The following is a 16,973-nucleotide window of genomic DNA, read 5'->3' as shown; positions in this document are numbered from 1 at the left end:
CAAGGAGGAGGCAGGTAGTCAGCGAGTTCGTGGTACAAAGGGATCAGGCAGAAGAATAGTCGAGGTACAGGCAAAGGGTTCAATCCAGGCAGCAAAGGGTCAATCCGAATAACAGGCAAGGTTGGTACACAAGAAATCAGTCAATACTATAACACCCAGGAATCACGAAGATGAACCTATACTTGGGCGACATCTGTAGTGTCCAAGGGGTTTAAATAGGCAAGGTTTGGCGCCAAGATTTGGACGCAATGACGTCATGACGCTGACGCCGGCGTCAAGACGCTATCGCCGTGACGCCGACCCACGTTCTGACGCCGGCGACCATTCCGTCGCCGGCGACCAATCGGTGGGCGAGAAGAAGCCGACGTCATCACACTGCGACCAGCAGGATCCACGTGGGGAAGGAAGGAGTCGCCATTTTGGACGCTGTCGCCATCTTGGAGGTAAGAAACTTCTGTTTCCATTACAGTACCCCCTTCCTTAGGGGGGCCTCAGGACCACCAAAACCGGGACTGGAAGGAAATTGTTTGTGGAATCTTTGGATAAGAAGAGGAGCATGGACGTCAGAATCCTTCACCCAGGAGCACTCCTCGGGACCAAACCCCTTCCACTCAATTAAATACTGTAACCTACCCCTGGAAATTCGAGAGTCCAGAATTCTTTTGACTTCAAACTCTTGGTGTCCATCAATAAGAACAGGAGTAGGAGAAGAAGAAGAAGAAGAGTCTTTAGCCGGCTTAAGAAGAGATACATGGAAGACATTAGGAATCCGCATTTCAGGAGGAAGCTGAAGACGAACTGCCACGGGATTGATGATTTCAACAATAGGGAAAGGACCGATGAACTTGGGACCGAGTTTGGGAGTAGGAACTTTAAGATGAATATTCCGTGTAGAAAGCCAGACCTTGTCACCGAGGCAATATTGTGGAGACGAAACTCTTCTCTTGTCCGCGAATTTCTTCTGAGACAAAGAACTTTTCTCCAAATTAGCTTTGGTGGCTACCCAGATGGCAAGCATATGAGCAGCTTGATCATTGGCAGCAGGGACGTTAGTGAGAAGAAGATCTTGAGGGAATGCAAGAGGATTCTGGCCATAGACACAAAAGAATGGAGATTTCTCGGAAGAAGCGTGCATAGCGTTGTTATGAGCGAATTCTGCCCAAGGAAGAAGATCTGCCCAATCGTCCTGGCACAAAGATACATGGCAACGAAGAAATTGCTCCAAAGCTTGATTGACTCTCTCGGCAGCTCCATTAGATTGGGGGTGATAGGCAGAGGAAAATTGGAGAGAGATATGAAGTGCTTTGCATAGCGATCTCCAAAATTTGGAAACGAATTGGGAACCTCTGTCAGACACCACTTCAGCCGGAATCCATGAAGACGAAAGATATGTTGGATGAATAATTTAGAGAGTTCTTGAGCAGAAGGTAGCTTTCGCAGGGGAATGAAATGGGCCATCTTGCTGAATCTGTCAATCACGACCCAGATAACTGTATGACCAAGGGAAACAGGCAAATCCACAATGAAATCCATCGCCAGATGAGTCCATGGACGAGAGGGAATGGGTAAAGGTAGAAGTAATCCTTTGGGAGGAGAGTGACCAGACTTGGAGGCAGCACAAACAGAACAAGAATAGACAAAATCTTTGACGTCCTTTCGAAGAGAAGGCCACCATACTAGGCGAGACAGGAGTTCGGTAGTTTTCTTAATTCCAGGATGGCCAGCTTGTCTGGAATTAGGGGACTGAGAAAGGATGGAGTGACGGAGATCTGGAGGAACAAAAGCGACTCCCAAAGGAGTATCACCAGGAGCAGAGGACTGTGCGGATAATAACTGAGAGGCCATGGTGGGAAATAAGGCAGCAATAATCTTGACGGGAGGCACAATGGGTTCAGGATCCTCGGAACACGAATCTTCAGGAATGAAGCTTCTAGAAAGGGCGTCAGCTTTCCTGTTTCTGGATCCCGGGCGGAACGTGATTACGAAATTGAATTTGGAGAAGAAAAGTGCCCATCTAGCTTGCCTGGGATTAAGGCACTTAAGAGACTGGATATATTCAAGATTTTTGTGATCCGTAAAGATAGATACTGGCACAGATGATCCTTCCAACAGATGTCTCCACTCTTCAAGAGCTAATTTGACTGCCAACAGCTCATGGTATCCCACATCATAGTTCTGCTCAGGAGAAGAAAACTTTTTAGAAAAGAAAACACAAGGATGCAGTTTGCCATCATTAGAAGACCTTTGAGACAACACAGCACCAGCCCCAACGTCAGAGGCATCCACCTCAATGAAGAATGGTAGGAGAGGATCCGGGTGTCTAAGAATTGGAGCAGAAGAAAAAGAATCTTTAAGGATCTTGAAAGCTTCAAAAGCTTGAGGAGGCCAACATTGAGGTTTCCCACCCTTCCGAATGAGAGACAGGATAGGGGAAATCTTGGAGGAGAAGCCCTTGATGAACTGTCTATAATAATTGGCAAAGCCAATAAACCTCTGGATGGCTTTAGTACTGGTGGGGAGAGGCCAATCCTGAATCGCAGAAACTTTAGCCGGATCCATCTTGAAGCCTTGTTGGGAAATAATGTACCCCAGAAAGGGAATGGAGGAAACTTCGAAGGAGCACTTTTCCAGCTTGGCAAACAGATTATTTCTTCTTAACCGAGATAAAACTTCCCGTACCTGGATTTGATGCTCGGAAAGGTTTGAAGAAAAGATTAGAATATCGTCCAGGTATACGACCACACATATGCCAAGTAAGTCCCGAAAGACATCGTTTACCAGCTCTTGAAAAACCGCAGGGGCATTACACAGTCCAAAGGGCATCACAAGATACTCGTAGTGCCCATCACGAGTATTAAATGCGGTTTTCCATTCGTCTCCTTCTCTGATCCGAATAAGATTGTAGGCTCCACGGAGATCAAGCTTGGTGAAGATGCTGGCACCTTTGAGCTGGTCAAATAACTCGGAAATGAGAGGGAGCGGGTAGCGTTTTTTTACTGTAATCTTGTTCAATCCGCGATAATCGATGCAGGGACGTAGACTGCCATCTTTTTTCTCAACGAAGAAGAAGCCCGCCCCAGCAGGAGAAGAAGAAGGACGAATGAAGCCTCTGAGCAGATTTTCCTGGATGTACTCTTTCATCGCTGCGGTTTCTGAAGGAGAGAGCGGGTAAGTACGTCCTCGAGGAGGCATAGTACCAGGAAGTAGCTCGATAGGGCAATCATAGGGTCGATGAGGAGGCAGAACTTCAGCAGATTTCTTGTTGAAGACATCGGAGAAATCTTGATAGGCAGGAGGAATTGAAGAATTTGGAACAACAGAAGATACCTTGACCAAGGACTGGGCCGGAAGACAGTTCTGTTGACAAAAGAAACTCCAATGAGAAATTTGAGTTGCGGACCAGTCAATGACTGGATTATGGGTGCGCAACCAAGGGAGTCCAAGGACCACTGGAGTCGAGGGGCATTCAATAAGCAAGAATGAAATTCTTTCGGTATGCAGGGTGCCCACTTGGAAAGATAATTCCTGCGAAGACTTGGAGATGAAGGCAGAAGAAAGAGGCCGGTCATCAATGGCAAGGACACGAAGAGGGACAGTCAGACTTTGGAGAGGAATAGAATGACGTTCAGCGAAGGCTTTATCCAAGAAGTTCCCAGCTGCGCCAGAGTCAAAGAAAGCTTGCGTAGAGATGGTCTTGGAAGCCAAATGGAACTGTACAGGAAGAAGGAAACGATGAGCAGAGGTTTGGGGAAGTTGATCAATTCCGCCCAGGTAAGTTTCCCCAAACTTACCTCGGCGTTGGCGTTTCCCGACTTAGCAGGGCACTCATGGGCAAAGTGGGATTTGCCCCCACAGTATAAGCAGAGTCCAGCAGCCCTTCTCCTTAACTTTTCCTGTTCAGAAAGACGAGCACGACCAATCTGCATAGGTTCTTCAGAGGTGGAAGGAGAAGTAGCCGGAGCCAAAGGAAGCAGGAGTAGTACTGGGAAGGATAGGTCTCTGGAAGCGGGGAGCCAGGAGAGGTTGAAACTTCCTCACACGTTCCTTTACGGCAAGGTGCTCTCTTTGGCGGGTGTCCACTTTGAGGCCACCAGATCCTCCCAACGAGTAGGCAATTCTCGTGACAGCAAATCGTCCTTCAGGCGCATGGACAATCCGTTGTAGAAGGCAGCGTGATAACTGTCGTTGGCGTATTCGGGCACCGAACATGTTCCTTGGCGGATCTGGAATAAGCGAGAAGAGGCAGATGCAGACCGGCCACGAGCATCAAACACAGTGCGTAGATCACGAATAAAGGCCATCGATCAGGGGATCCTCTTTCTCCCACAACGGTGATGCCCATTCCAACTGGATTTCACACTGATTGATGAACCCTCTACAAGCCTCAAAGTCACCACTGAAGAGCGGAGGAGCCGGAATCCGGGGTTCAGAGACGTGAAACGGCGCCACTGGAATAGCGGCTGAAGCAGAGGCAGGAACCTGAGCCGCAGGAGTGAGAGCCGACAACTTGTCCAGAATGGCTTCCAGGGCTTGGCCGAAGTGCGTCTCCTGAGCTTCATAGGCCTCCATGCGAGAGGCAATCCCACGAAAGGCTCTTCCGAAATCTGGTTGAGCCGCGGCCTCCACTGATGGGTCCATGGCCCAAGTATAATGTAAGGGCCCGAAGGCGCAGTTGGAGTGTGGACCAAGGAGGAGGCAGGTAGTCAGCGAGTTCGTGGTACAAAGGGATCAGGCAGAAGAATAGTCGAGGTACAGGCAAAGGGTTCAATCCAGGCAGCAAAGGGTCAATCCGAATAACAGGCAAGGTTGGTACACAAGAAATCAGTCAATACTATAACACCCAGGAATCACGAAGATGAACCTATACTTGAGCGACATCTGTAGTGTCCAAGGGGTTTAAATAGGCATGGTTTGGCGCCAAGATTTGGACGCGATGACGTCATGACGCTGACGCCGGCGTCAAGACGCTATCGCTGTGACGCCGACGCACGTTCTGACGCCGGCGACCATTCCGTCGCCGGCGACCAATCGGTGGGCGAGAAGAAGCCGACGTCATCACACTGCGACCAGCAGGATCCACGTGGGGAAGGAAGGAGTCGCCATTTTGGACGCCGTCGCCATCTTGGAGGTAAGAAACTTCTGTTTCCATTACAGTAGGCTATTTATATAGGTGTACAAAAATATACAGCCTTGGAAATATACATAGGGTAGGAAAATGCAACTGGTGTAGTTTATGAGTGCAGCAACATTAGTTACAATTATATGGATATTCATTAGAAATTACAAATCTGATTGAACTTGAAGGGGACAAGTACAGTATGAATTATTCTTATTATTAATCGTAATATTTAAACTGCATTTAAACAACTAACTGGTAATTTTTAATATTAATACCAAAGATTTACAGTGAATTTGCAAAGATGGATGGTAAACATTTTTTTTTATAAGATAAACGCAAATCATTTAGACATCATATAAGTGAATTTTATCCCACAGGGAAAGTGCTGAATTAATTTAATGTCAAAAATAAAAGCATTAAAAAATATTAAGATTCATGTAAGTTAAAGGTCGAAGTCTGACAAGTACTAATGAGCTCATTAGAATGAAAGAATCCCCGGGTCTCACTAAGAAGTAAAGTTCATCGAAATGTACTTAATTAAAGTTATTGGAGGGACCACATGTATGGAATATTTTGGTGTATTTCTCCCCTTGTCTCAGACATTGTACCCCCAAAATACTGTGTCAATAAAATTAAATCACTAAATTAGATTATACCAAACTCCACTACATTTAATCTGCTGTGAGTGTCTGTACACTGTGAACTAGACTGCAGCTGTGGCGTGCTTCCCTTAAAAACAAAATTATACAAATGTATTATGTGGCCTAGCGTTTCACTGTTTTCTATTATTGAGCTCATTAGAGCATAATTATATGTTTACAGGTTAGGAAGGTTACCGTAGGTGAAGGCCATACATCTTATTTTCTCAGAAAAAGAGATAAAATAAAGTCTGCTGATGCCAACATTGGCTGTTTTTGGACCCACTTTCAAATTGTGCTTGTAGATTGATGATGGGTCTGAAAAAGCAATATAATATGTGTCCACACAAATTTTTCTGTGTGAACAATAATGCGTTATCTTGAAGTGACCTCAAAATATATGTAGGTAGGGGGAACAAAAGTCCCCTGACTTTGTGTAAGGTATGTTGCAAAAAAATTTTTTTGGATTTATTAAAATATTTAGATTTTTTTTTTTTATTACAAAACATCAAATAAATATTCTAAATGGCGACAGAGGCACCAAGAAAAAAAAAAAGCCTAGCCTGTCCAGAGTGAAAACCCATTCCTTTAGCAGGGCTGAAGTATTTCATATGACCACATTGTTGTGAGATATAACACCACCTAATTATGAAGAACTTTTAATCCAGAAGTGTTCCTTGCTCAATGTCCGGTTTCACTTAAAATAATAATTAGTTGTTAGCTACATAGTTAACTTGGGTTCGAAAAAACCAACCTGCAGAAGTTCACCATGAGCTCAATATGTCTATCTTCCAACACTACCTACCCCTTATTATTATTAACATTTATTCATATATAGCTAACGTATTTTGCAGCACTGTAAAGTAAATGTGTTATATATACAACTTCACATGAATTACATACATAGAACATATGGAGTTACATACATTAGAATCAGATCAGAATTAAGTGGGTGAGAGATGTGGTACTGTATGTGATATTGCATTTGGTAGTTTGGGAAGGCTTCTCTAAATAGGTGCATTTCAAGAGATTTTTATGAAAGCAGAAAGGGTGGGAGAAAGTCGGACAGACCAAGGGAGAGAATTCCAGTGGAGGGGTGCAGCCCTTGCAAAGTCTTGAATGTGAGCTTGTGAGGAGGTAATGAGAGAAGAATTGAGTAGCAGGTCAGTGGAGGAGCATAGTAAGAGGTTGAGTGAGTATATAGAGATGAGTTCAGAGATGTAGGGTGGGGCAGAGTTATGAAGTGCTTTGAATGTCAGGGTCATTCATTTGAATTTAATTCTGAAAGGTAGTGGAAGCCAGTGCAGGGATTGGTAAAGTGGCATGGTTGAGGAGGAGCGGTTGCTGAGGTCTATAAGCCTTGTGGCAGTGTTCATTATGGACTGGAGAGGTAACAGGCCAATTAAAAGACAGTTACAGTAGTCTAGATGTGATATGATGAGACAGTGAATAAGAATTTTGGCAGCATCTTGGGTGATAAATGATTATATTTTGGATATGGTCCTTAGGTGGAAGTGACATGACTTAATAAGCGACTGGATATAAGAACAGGGCAGAATCTAGGATAACCCCAAGGCACTGGGCCTGGGGAGATGGGGTGAAAGTGGAATGGGTTAGCTACTGTATGATGGATACTTCTGGGATGTTACTGGTGTTAGTTGGAGGAAAGAGAACCATTTCTGTCTATCTTCCAACATTACCTACATCTTTAATACATGTACCCCCTTTTGACAGTATCCAAAGTGTGACTGGATTTGATTTTGATAATACAGAGCATGTCTGGTTCAATTTGATATATTAAAGAGAGAGTAAGTTTTTTTTTAGTGTGCCTTTCATGGGTGAATGTAGAATGCCTGGGGGTACTACTGCATACAAAATCCTTTTACATCTGCAAATAATTAGTGATGGGCAAATTTGCTCTGTATCGCTTTGCCGAAAAATTCGCGAAATGGCCCATCACTACAAATAATGTGAAGTCCCCCTATACATGATATTTCTAGATCAGACAAGCCAAAAACAGCATAACAGCAAGGACATACCTAGTTTACAAAACCTGATTAACTGTTGGCTATTATTATGAGACAAGATATTCTAAAACCTTTATATATAGTGACCATAAATAAAGAAATAAAGGTAAGCAAATTAAAAAAAACTGACATTATTGTAAAATAGTTTGTTTGGATTCATTTGGGACTAAATGCAATGTTCTCTATCTCGAAAATGCATAAAATTTGCATGAAACTATACGCATAACAATCTGCATTCATACTGATACAGGTAATAGCTACAAGGCACATTCTTAAATGACTTTTTAAGAAGAATTGGAAGAGATGGAGATGAATATTGAAAAGGTTGCTGGTTCCAACTACTAGTAATTCTGTGTTTTGATAATGTCATGTCCTCAGAGAATATTTGTCCAGTGCTTCACACCTCAACGTGAAAGTTTAATGTTGTGTTCATTCCATAAAAGAAGGGTGGTGTGCAACTGAATGAATAAAATGGGATTAGAGTGATACATCCTGAGTCAAAATGGAAAAGGTCTCCTTTAGTTGATCGCAATCCCAAACTTTTTCAAGTACCTCCAGGATATCTCCAGTTAATGTTATTCCCTTTAAATTAAAACTACATTTTGTAGTAAATAAATGACTCTCATTGATGCCTTTAAAATTCATTCAGAATGTTACCATACACTGTGGAATACAGAAGACCTTTAAAGGAGAACTAAATCTTATCTAAAGACGTAGGATAGAAATGTTGTACATTATGTTTTGGGTTTCTGTTTAACATCATCTTTGCCTCTGAGGATTTCCAATCCCCAGTAGTTCCCTTCTTCTTTCCTGCTGATTCATTGCACATGCTCTGTGCTGCTTTCAGTTACTGAGCTTAGGGACTGACTCACAATATACAGTACACATAGAATATAAATGTCACAATATAAGGCTGATTAGTATTTAATACAGAGAATTACTGCATGGCAGCACAGAAACCAGCGCAACTAGCATCAGAATTTAATAATCAGCCCTGTAGCATCAGTATATATTACAGTCCAACCTCATTTTCTGCTTGATAATTTGCTACGACCCCTAAGCTTAGCTTCCCAACAGCTGCTCAGAGCCCACTGAGCATGTGAGTGTTGCAGATATTTTCCAAGTTGGTGACTCAATTTGACAAGATTGAAGTCCTGGATCATTACTGCTATTGAGAAGCTGTTACAATAAGTTCAGTATATGAAAGATGCCATTTTAGGCCATATTTAGGCCAATTAGTTCTCCTTTAAGGGCTTAGCTAAAAAAAAAGTTAAAGCTGCATGAGTTAAGTCTCCTGAAAATTAGTACAGGTATGGAACCTGCTATCCAGAATGCTGGAGACCTGGGGGTTTCTGGATAAGGGATCTTTCGGTAATTTTGATCAAAATTGAGATTTCTGATGTTAAGAATATATAACCTCAGTCGCATTGCGCCTATGATCCCATTATGGAGATGGCAAGATCTTGCATGAATATTGTTAATATATGTTAAAGGAATAGTTCAGTGTGAAAATAAAAACTGGGTAAATAGGCTGTGCAAAATAAAAAATGTTTCTAATATAGTTAGTTAGCCAAATATGTAATATATAAAGGCTGGAGTGAACAGATGTCTAATAAAACAGCCAGAATCCAACTTCCTTCTTTTCAGTGAGTTTGCAATTGATCCTCAGCATTCAGCTCAGATTCAAAAGCAACAGATATGACCCATGTGGCCCCCCCTCGAGTCTCTGATTGGTTACTGCCTGGTAACCAGGGTAACCAGTCAGTGTAAACCAAGAGAGCTGAAAAGCAGGAAGTAGTGTCCTGACTGACTTGTTATACATCAAATCACTCCAGCCTTTATACATTGCATTTTTGGCTAACTAACTATATTAGAAACATTTTTTATTTTGCACAGCCTATCTATTTAAACAGTTTTTATTTTAAATTTTTACACTGAACTATTCCTTTAATGTTTGTACCTCAGTTTTTGGCAATTTTAAATGAGAGAATGTGATTAAATACCTAAAACAATTCTGGAAATGTAATATTAAACCTTTCCTAGGGGGAGTAAATAGTGATGGGCGAATTTGCGCCGGAAAATTTGCGAATTTCTCGCTTAATTTGCGACACGATGAAAAATACGCGAAACGGCACAGTTTTTGACGCTGGCGTCCGTTTTTTTCAACTCCGTTTTTTTTTTGGGAAAATTTTCGCAGGCGTTTCGCGAATTTATTCGCTGGCGGCGAATCGCGCAAATTCACAGCGAATTCGCGCCTGGCGAATAAATTCACCCATCACTAGGAGTAAACACTAACATAACAATAACTACAGACATGGACAGTGGTATGAATCGAATACAAATGCTATGTCTAGTACTATAGGGGGAATGTAATAAAAGTTGCTAAGAGAAAAGCAATTTGCACCAATAAGAATAAAAATTCACATCTCGCAATGTACAGTAATATTCTTCCTTAAACTGTTAATGCATTGCAAATTTTAATTGCGCACTTTTAAGAAGTGCTTGAATGCCTCGTAATCTTTTGACGCAAACATAACAACTTTTTCCGTAAGAAGTTTTATTACATTTACTGAGCATTGGAGCAAAATTTCCAAACATTCTTCCACTGTCAGAAGTGGTTGCTAAATAAATTCCGGGTTTGCAAAAGCTATATTAAATTCATGCAAAGGAAAATTTGTTCGGCAAAGGACAATTTGTTCGCACAAAGGCATAACTTTTTGCATTGTGAATTGTTTTACCATTACCGACTTTTATTACATGCCCCCATATGTGTTTTCATGTTGTGCCCTTGTACATTTTATTTGTCAAACATGGACAGCCCAACAACTATGGACATTGTCACCAAAATATTTGAATCTCCTTTTGTTTCCATTTTCGTTGTCTTCCCTTATATTACACATTTTTCCTCTCTTCTTTTAACTTATTATTTTATTAGCCTGCTTTTCTCTACTGCCATCACTTTAACATGCACGTTTCAGAGAACAGTTTATACATAGGGAAATTTGTCAGAATTTTGCTAACTGCAGCTTTATAGAAAGGTTTTATGGCAAATAAGAGATAATTTTAGATCTTCAGTTGTGATAGTCTACAGGGGTTGCCTGGCATAAGATTTGCAATATTTTTGGATGACTGATAGTGATGGGCGATTCGCCGCCAGCAAATAAATGCGCGAAACGCCCGCGAAAATTTGCGGCAAAAATTTGGCAGCGTCAAAATTTTTTTTTAAAAAAAAAAATGGACGCAGGCGTCAAAAACGGGCGCCGGCGTAAAAAAAAAGGGGCGCCGGCGTCAAAAACGAGACGCCAGCACCGTTTCGCTAATTTTTCGCCGTTTCGCGAAATCGGCGGATTTTTCGGCGAAGCGAAACGGCGCAAATTCGCCCATCACTAATGACTGATATTAGAAGTTACCTCTGAGTTCCATGACCTTCGGCCTCGTGTTTTTATATGTTTTTTTATGGTCATGAAACTCCTCGGTAGGAATTATGGAATGGCTGTCTCCCATAGACTCCATTTCATCCAAATAATCCAAATTTTTAAAAATGATTTCCCTTTTCTCTGTAATAATAAAACAGTAGCTTGTACTTGATCCCAACTAAGATATAATTAATCCTTATTGGAAGCAAAACCAGCCTATTGGGTTTATTTAATGTTTAAATGAATTTCTAGTAGATTTAAGGCATGAAGACCCAAATTACGGAAAGATCTGTTATCTGGAAAACCCCAGGTCCTCAGCATTCTGTATAACAGGTCCCATACCTGTGTGAGTATATGCTCTATATATATTTTTAGCAATGGTGTTTGAAGCTGCTTACTAATTAATGCAAAGTTAAATATACATGGAAAAAAATATGGTTAAAACTAAAACTATATAACTAGCAAAACTAATCTCACCAGCTGGAAACTCTACTTTTTTAGCTCAGATGAAGCCTTCAACAAAGTCAATTTGAACTATCGAACAGAAAATGGCCTCTCTCTTCTTCATGTGTGTTGCATTTGTGGTGGTAAGTACAGTATGTGACTGTTTTTGCAACTGTTTTAAAAGTAGGTAATATACACATTAAATAGTAGATTTAGAGATTAAGCTCTATATATTCAAATTACCACTGTATGCTGAAGGTAATGCTCTTTAGAACGTTTCCACTGCTCTTCAATTCAAGATAAATTATTTGTCAGGTCATCGGTTTTATCATCCCCAAAATATTTATTTAAGGATCTCAGCATTTCACTGAACCTTTGTGATGGGAATGAATGAAAAAATAGTTTAACAGAAGCTTAGTATTGTTATTGTGTATGCACTTCTTTCTGCAGAACATGTATTGTTGGAAGTGGATGACTCATTTAGCACTTTATTACAATGCTAAATCAGTCAGATGCTTGTCACTTGATAAAGGATCCTTGGGGTCCGAAACATGTTGTGATGCAATAAAGAATGTTTTGCGGCAGAGACTGCGTTTGATGTGCTCCATCCATACCCTTGTTTATTGAATCAGTCAGATGCTTGGACAATGCAAGGAAAAAAGTCAAATCATGTCAGATTCCAAGTTTCAGACTATGATTTGTGTACGGTTTGAATTAACCATCTTCCATGGTAGATTCTATGGAACAATTAGTGACACTTAGGGGCACATTTACTAAGCTCGAGTGAAGGATTTGAAGTAAAAAAACGTAGAATTTCGAAAGGGTTTTTTTTGGTACTTCGACCATAGGCTCCAACGACCTTCGACTACGACTTCGATTTGAACGATTCGAACTAAAAATCGTACGACTATTCAACCATTCGATAGTAAAAAAAACTTTGACTACATACTTTGGTAGTTTAAACCTACTGAGCTACACTGTTAGCCTATGGGGACCTTCCCCATTACTTTTCTAAGGGTTTTTTGATCAAAGGAAAATCCTTCGATCGATGGATTTAAATCCTTCGATGTTCGATTAGAAGGATTTAATCGTTCGATCAAAAATTTTTCCTTCGATCGAACGATAGTAGTATTTGCGGTAAATCCTTCGACTTCGATGTTGAAGGATTTTACCTCGTGGGTCGAATTCGAGGGTTAATTAACCCTCGATATTCGACCCTTAGTAAATGTGGCATTGTGTTTAAGGTGTTAACATAGTTTGCATCATATAAAAAGATAGTCAGAGCAGACTGAATTAGAAATGGCCTTTAGCCCGCAGGTTGGTCTCAATAAACAAAAAAGGCAAAAAACAGCTACATTAAATAGTGGAGAGTGACACACCCATCCAGTTATAATGCAGCCAGCCAAGTTCAGGCCAAGGTTGTAACAATGTATTAAAATATAACTTTTAATTTAAATTGTATTAAAAAATTAATTGTCTGGCAGCACCAGCATACACATTCACAGCGTGTAGAACACTACGCCATGCGGGACCATGTCCCTAAAATAACACACAACTAAAAACCAAAGAGTAGGCTGGAATGGTGGTGGATATATGAAATATATTAAGTAGCGGATTCAAGTACCCATTATCAGTACCAGCTCAGTAGGAGTACTTATCAGTATCCAGTTAGTATGAATTCCCACCCTTCCCCCAGCTCTCTTTCTACCTGGCTACATTGGGAAGAGTGGGAGCTATTCACACCACCTTCCACCTACGCCGCCCTACGAGTATCGCTGACAAGCAGCTTCGTCAGGGGCCTGGGCCGGGGTGCCTAACATTTGCCACCCCCACGTGTTGCAAGCCTTTCCTTCTCCTTTAAAGGCATTGTTCAGTGTAAAAACAATGGAAAAATAAAACTGAGTAAAATAATGTTTCTAATACAGTTAGTTTGTCAATGTATAAAGGCTGAAGCGGCTGGATGTTGAACCGAACAGAACTCTGAGTTAATCAGCGACTTTAGGGTGGCCACATGGGACATAACTGTTCAGTCAGTTTGCTTTTGATCCTTAGCATGCAGTTCAGATTCAAAAAGCAAAGAGAATATTATACTGTTTCTAGAAAAATGCTCTCTACTTTGGTATTATGCACAACTTATATTGTAAGTCAAATATTATTTGCCACTGTTCAACATAAAATGAACCACAATAGACTGTAAAAATTCCCCTCCTTATGTGTCGTAGAGAATCATTTATATGTGCACACTTAACCTGTTTTACTGCATAACTTATCCATTGTATATTATAGTTTAATATGTATTGAGTTCAAAGTATTGCTTAAATAATAGTGATTATTGAATCTTTGTGAAATACTTTGAACTCAACTGAAAAGTGTTTGAAAGTGAACAACCCCTTTAACGGGCATTTTTGCACATTTTGCACAAAGTTTTTTTTTTTGTGCACAGTACTTTGGACTCAAGGGGGTAGTTACTAGTGAAAATTTGCCAGAAATCTCATCCGCAGGGACATTGGCAATTTACATACAGGCGAAGACCACAATTCATTAGCAAAAGAGACTGTCGCTAGCGCAGTTTCACACCCTATCGCCAGACCAATTTTTGCTCAGGTGAGTGATGGTTACTCCGCAAATTCACTAAAGTGCGAATTTTACAGGACGTTAACTGTTTCTCAACAATTTCCTTTGCCACCTTAGACCTGGTGAAATGATAAGATGAAGCTACATCCTCCTCAATCTTATGTCAGTGACATCATATCCTGTATGCCGGAAACTCATAAATGTTGTAAAAAAACGCTGTTGTCTTTTCATTTTTTAAAGAGTGATTGCCTTCAAAATGATTAAAGATTTTTGTGTTAACAGTTCTTCCTCAACCATTTGAGGGGCATGCCACATTTGTTTTAGGGTGGGCTCATGTCTAGGGCATTAGAGGATCTCTTTTGTCTTTATTATGCTTCCTTGGAGATTTGTAATAAAAAGTAGCCTCTTCAAGCATTTGCACCAAAATCTCTAATAAAGCTGTCCAAACGTCCTGTATGTACCCGCCCTATTCAAAATTACCTAAGTGTAAGAGTACTAACAAAGTTTTTCTAGGCAGAAACGAACGTTAGCAAAAGTTTGCTATGAAATGCTCACACTGACGAATTATGCTAGCGAGATTTCGCCAGTATTCGGCTGCCCAGACACAACTTCGCGTTTCAGTGAATTAGCTTAGTGGTAGAGAATTTTCATCTGGAGAAGTGGTGCGAAGTGTTGCAGATTGTTGCTGCCAAAAATTCGCCCTTTAGTGAATTTGCCCCATTATGTTTTTCACAGCGAGTTTTTTTTCATACAAAATACAGTACATTGGAGTCAAATTCATGAACAAATTTGCAGATGGAGAAACATGGAATTTTGCCAGTAATTACATGCCTGGTAAAATTTTTTACTCATCATCCCTTCAGTTAACCCAATATTTACAGAATCAATTTCTTTTCAATTTTCAATGATTTTTTGGCAATGATCTAAATGGTTCTTGTATTGGTAATGTTCAACAATTGAAATAGACTATATAAATATTATAACAGGTACCAAGTCACATATAAGAACTCTCATGCTAAAAGGATTACGGCCATCCAGACTAACAAAAAATGGATTTACTGCTCTCCACATGGCAGCCTATAAGGTAAGAAATCTTAGCTCTGTGTGTTTGTATGGATAGTAGAAGCAGTGGCCTTGTGCTACTATTGAATTACATTTTGCCAACAGAAAGACAACAAAGTAATCTGCCTTATACATGTCAAGTATCTGACATTATCTAGTATGCTGTGCTATTTTTATAATTTAAAAAAAAAAATTGAAATGTTGTTCCTGTACTACATTATGAAACAAAGTGTCTATATTTTCTTCTTTATTGTGTAAAGTTGCAATGGTTTTCATTATTAAGTTTCAACCCCAGTTTTAATCTCCACATACAGTCATAATAGTTAGACCATAAGCAGTTAACTTTACAGCATAAGATTTTGACAGTTTTCGAATAGGACAAGGGACCTTTAACATTTGTTGACACAGATTTGCTGGAACAATTAATCATAAAATAAATAATTTTCCATATCCTCAGGATAATGCGGAACTACTGACTGCTCTTTTGCATGGAGGAGCTGATATTCAGCAAGTTGGTTACGGTGCTCTTACTGCCCTCCACATAGCTACCATTGCAGGAAACCATGAGGTACATATTTCTTTTTCAGTTTTCCTTCATTACATTATTTTACATTGAGTACTATAAAGGCATACTTTTGCTTATTTTCACTGTGAAGAAAAATGTATAAAAATGTAGCAGGAAGATACAGTATATTCAAAGGCAATGAGGCAGAGAACTGAACTGTTTCTTTTTTTTCTTTTTAATGGCTTTAAAGTTGGGGTACTTTATACACCAACTTTTGTAAACAGTAGAATTAAGATTATTATCTTAAATACATGGCAATCTGGTTGGCATCCATGGTCTCTATTTCCTAGATCTGACTTTGTTCTGGTTCTACCTATTTCTTTTATACTGATAACCTTTTAATAAAAATGACTTGAAACCTTAACTTACATGTCTTTATCCACTTAGTTACTTAGTAAATATTTCTACATAGTGATAATGCCTTGTGTTCATGTTTATAATTTTATGGCAGTTAAGATTAAAGGCCTTGAACTACTAGGATTGGATTCATTGTTTGACAGAGCAGCTGCCCATGACCTCAACAGAACAAAAATAACTAAAATAAACAGAAATAGATATTGAATTTTTTTTTACATGCTGCTCCCCCATTAGAGGCCCAACCTGTCATCAGGATGCTACTTAGTCTATCACAAGGTTATAGATATAGAAAAACATTTAGGTTAGCCATTCTGCCATGATTTTAGAAATATCTAGGACAGCAAGTAAATATGCATAACAATTCTCCCTACAGCATCCCCCCTTGAATTGAGTAGAAACCCCTTAAATCGGGAATGCGCTTAACATACTTTTTAGCTATTTTTACAATCATAAAAAAATGTATTGATTTTGTTTTTTCTTGAACTAAACATGGAAAAGTGGAAAATGAAGCTACTCCACGTTTGATTCTTGTGAGGTAGATAATTAGATTAACATTATACAACACCCTGCCTTTATCCTTTGTTGTGACTGTTTTGTGGCAAGAATCCATTATTCAGGGGGATTATCTGTGCACTGGTAATCTAATTATCTGCCTAGCAAAGACCAAACATACTTTTTCATGATTAAACCAGTGGGCAAAAAGTATGTTCAGCACAAGTACCTCCAGCCCCCCCACCACTTTCCCCATCAGGCCCAGCCCCACAATTTGGG

At 40.1% G+C, this 16,973-nt stretch overlaps 1 protein-coding gene across 1 annotated transcript in view; it reads left to right on the top strand.

Annotated features, from left to right (window-relative positions):
• tnni3k.S (TNNI3 interacting kinase S homeolog) overlaps positions 1-16,973 on the top strand; it is a 117,780-nt gene that overhangs the window by 5,240 nt on the left and 95,567 nt on the right. The window contains exons 3-5 of the mRNA XM_041561330.1: positions 11,702-11,787; positions 15,205-15,302; positions 15,738-15,848. Coding sequence (XP_041417264.1) covers positions 11,702-11,787; positions 15,205-15,302; positions 15,738-15,848 — 295 coding nt within the window. The remainder of the gene's footprint in view (positions 1-11,701; positions 11,788-15,204; positions 15,303-15,737; positions 15,849-16,973) is intronic.

This window comes from Xenopus laevis, chromosome 4S, assembly GCF_017654675.1.
Source record: "Xenopus laevis strain J_2021 chromosome 4S, Xenopus_laevis_v10.1, whole genome shotgun sequence".
Taxonomy (NCBI): domain Eukaryota; kingdom Metazoa; phylum Chordata; class Amphibia; order Anura; family Pipidae; genus Xenopus; species Xenopus laevis.
The sequence above is the reverse complement of the archived record's forward strand: the minus strand, read 5'-3'. Positions and strand labels throughout refer to the sequence as shown.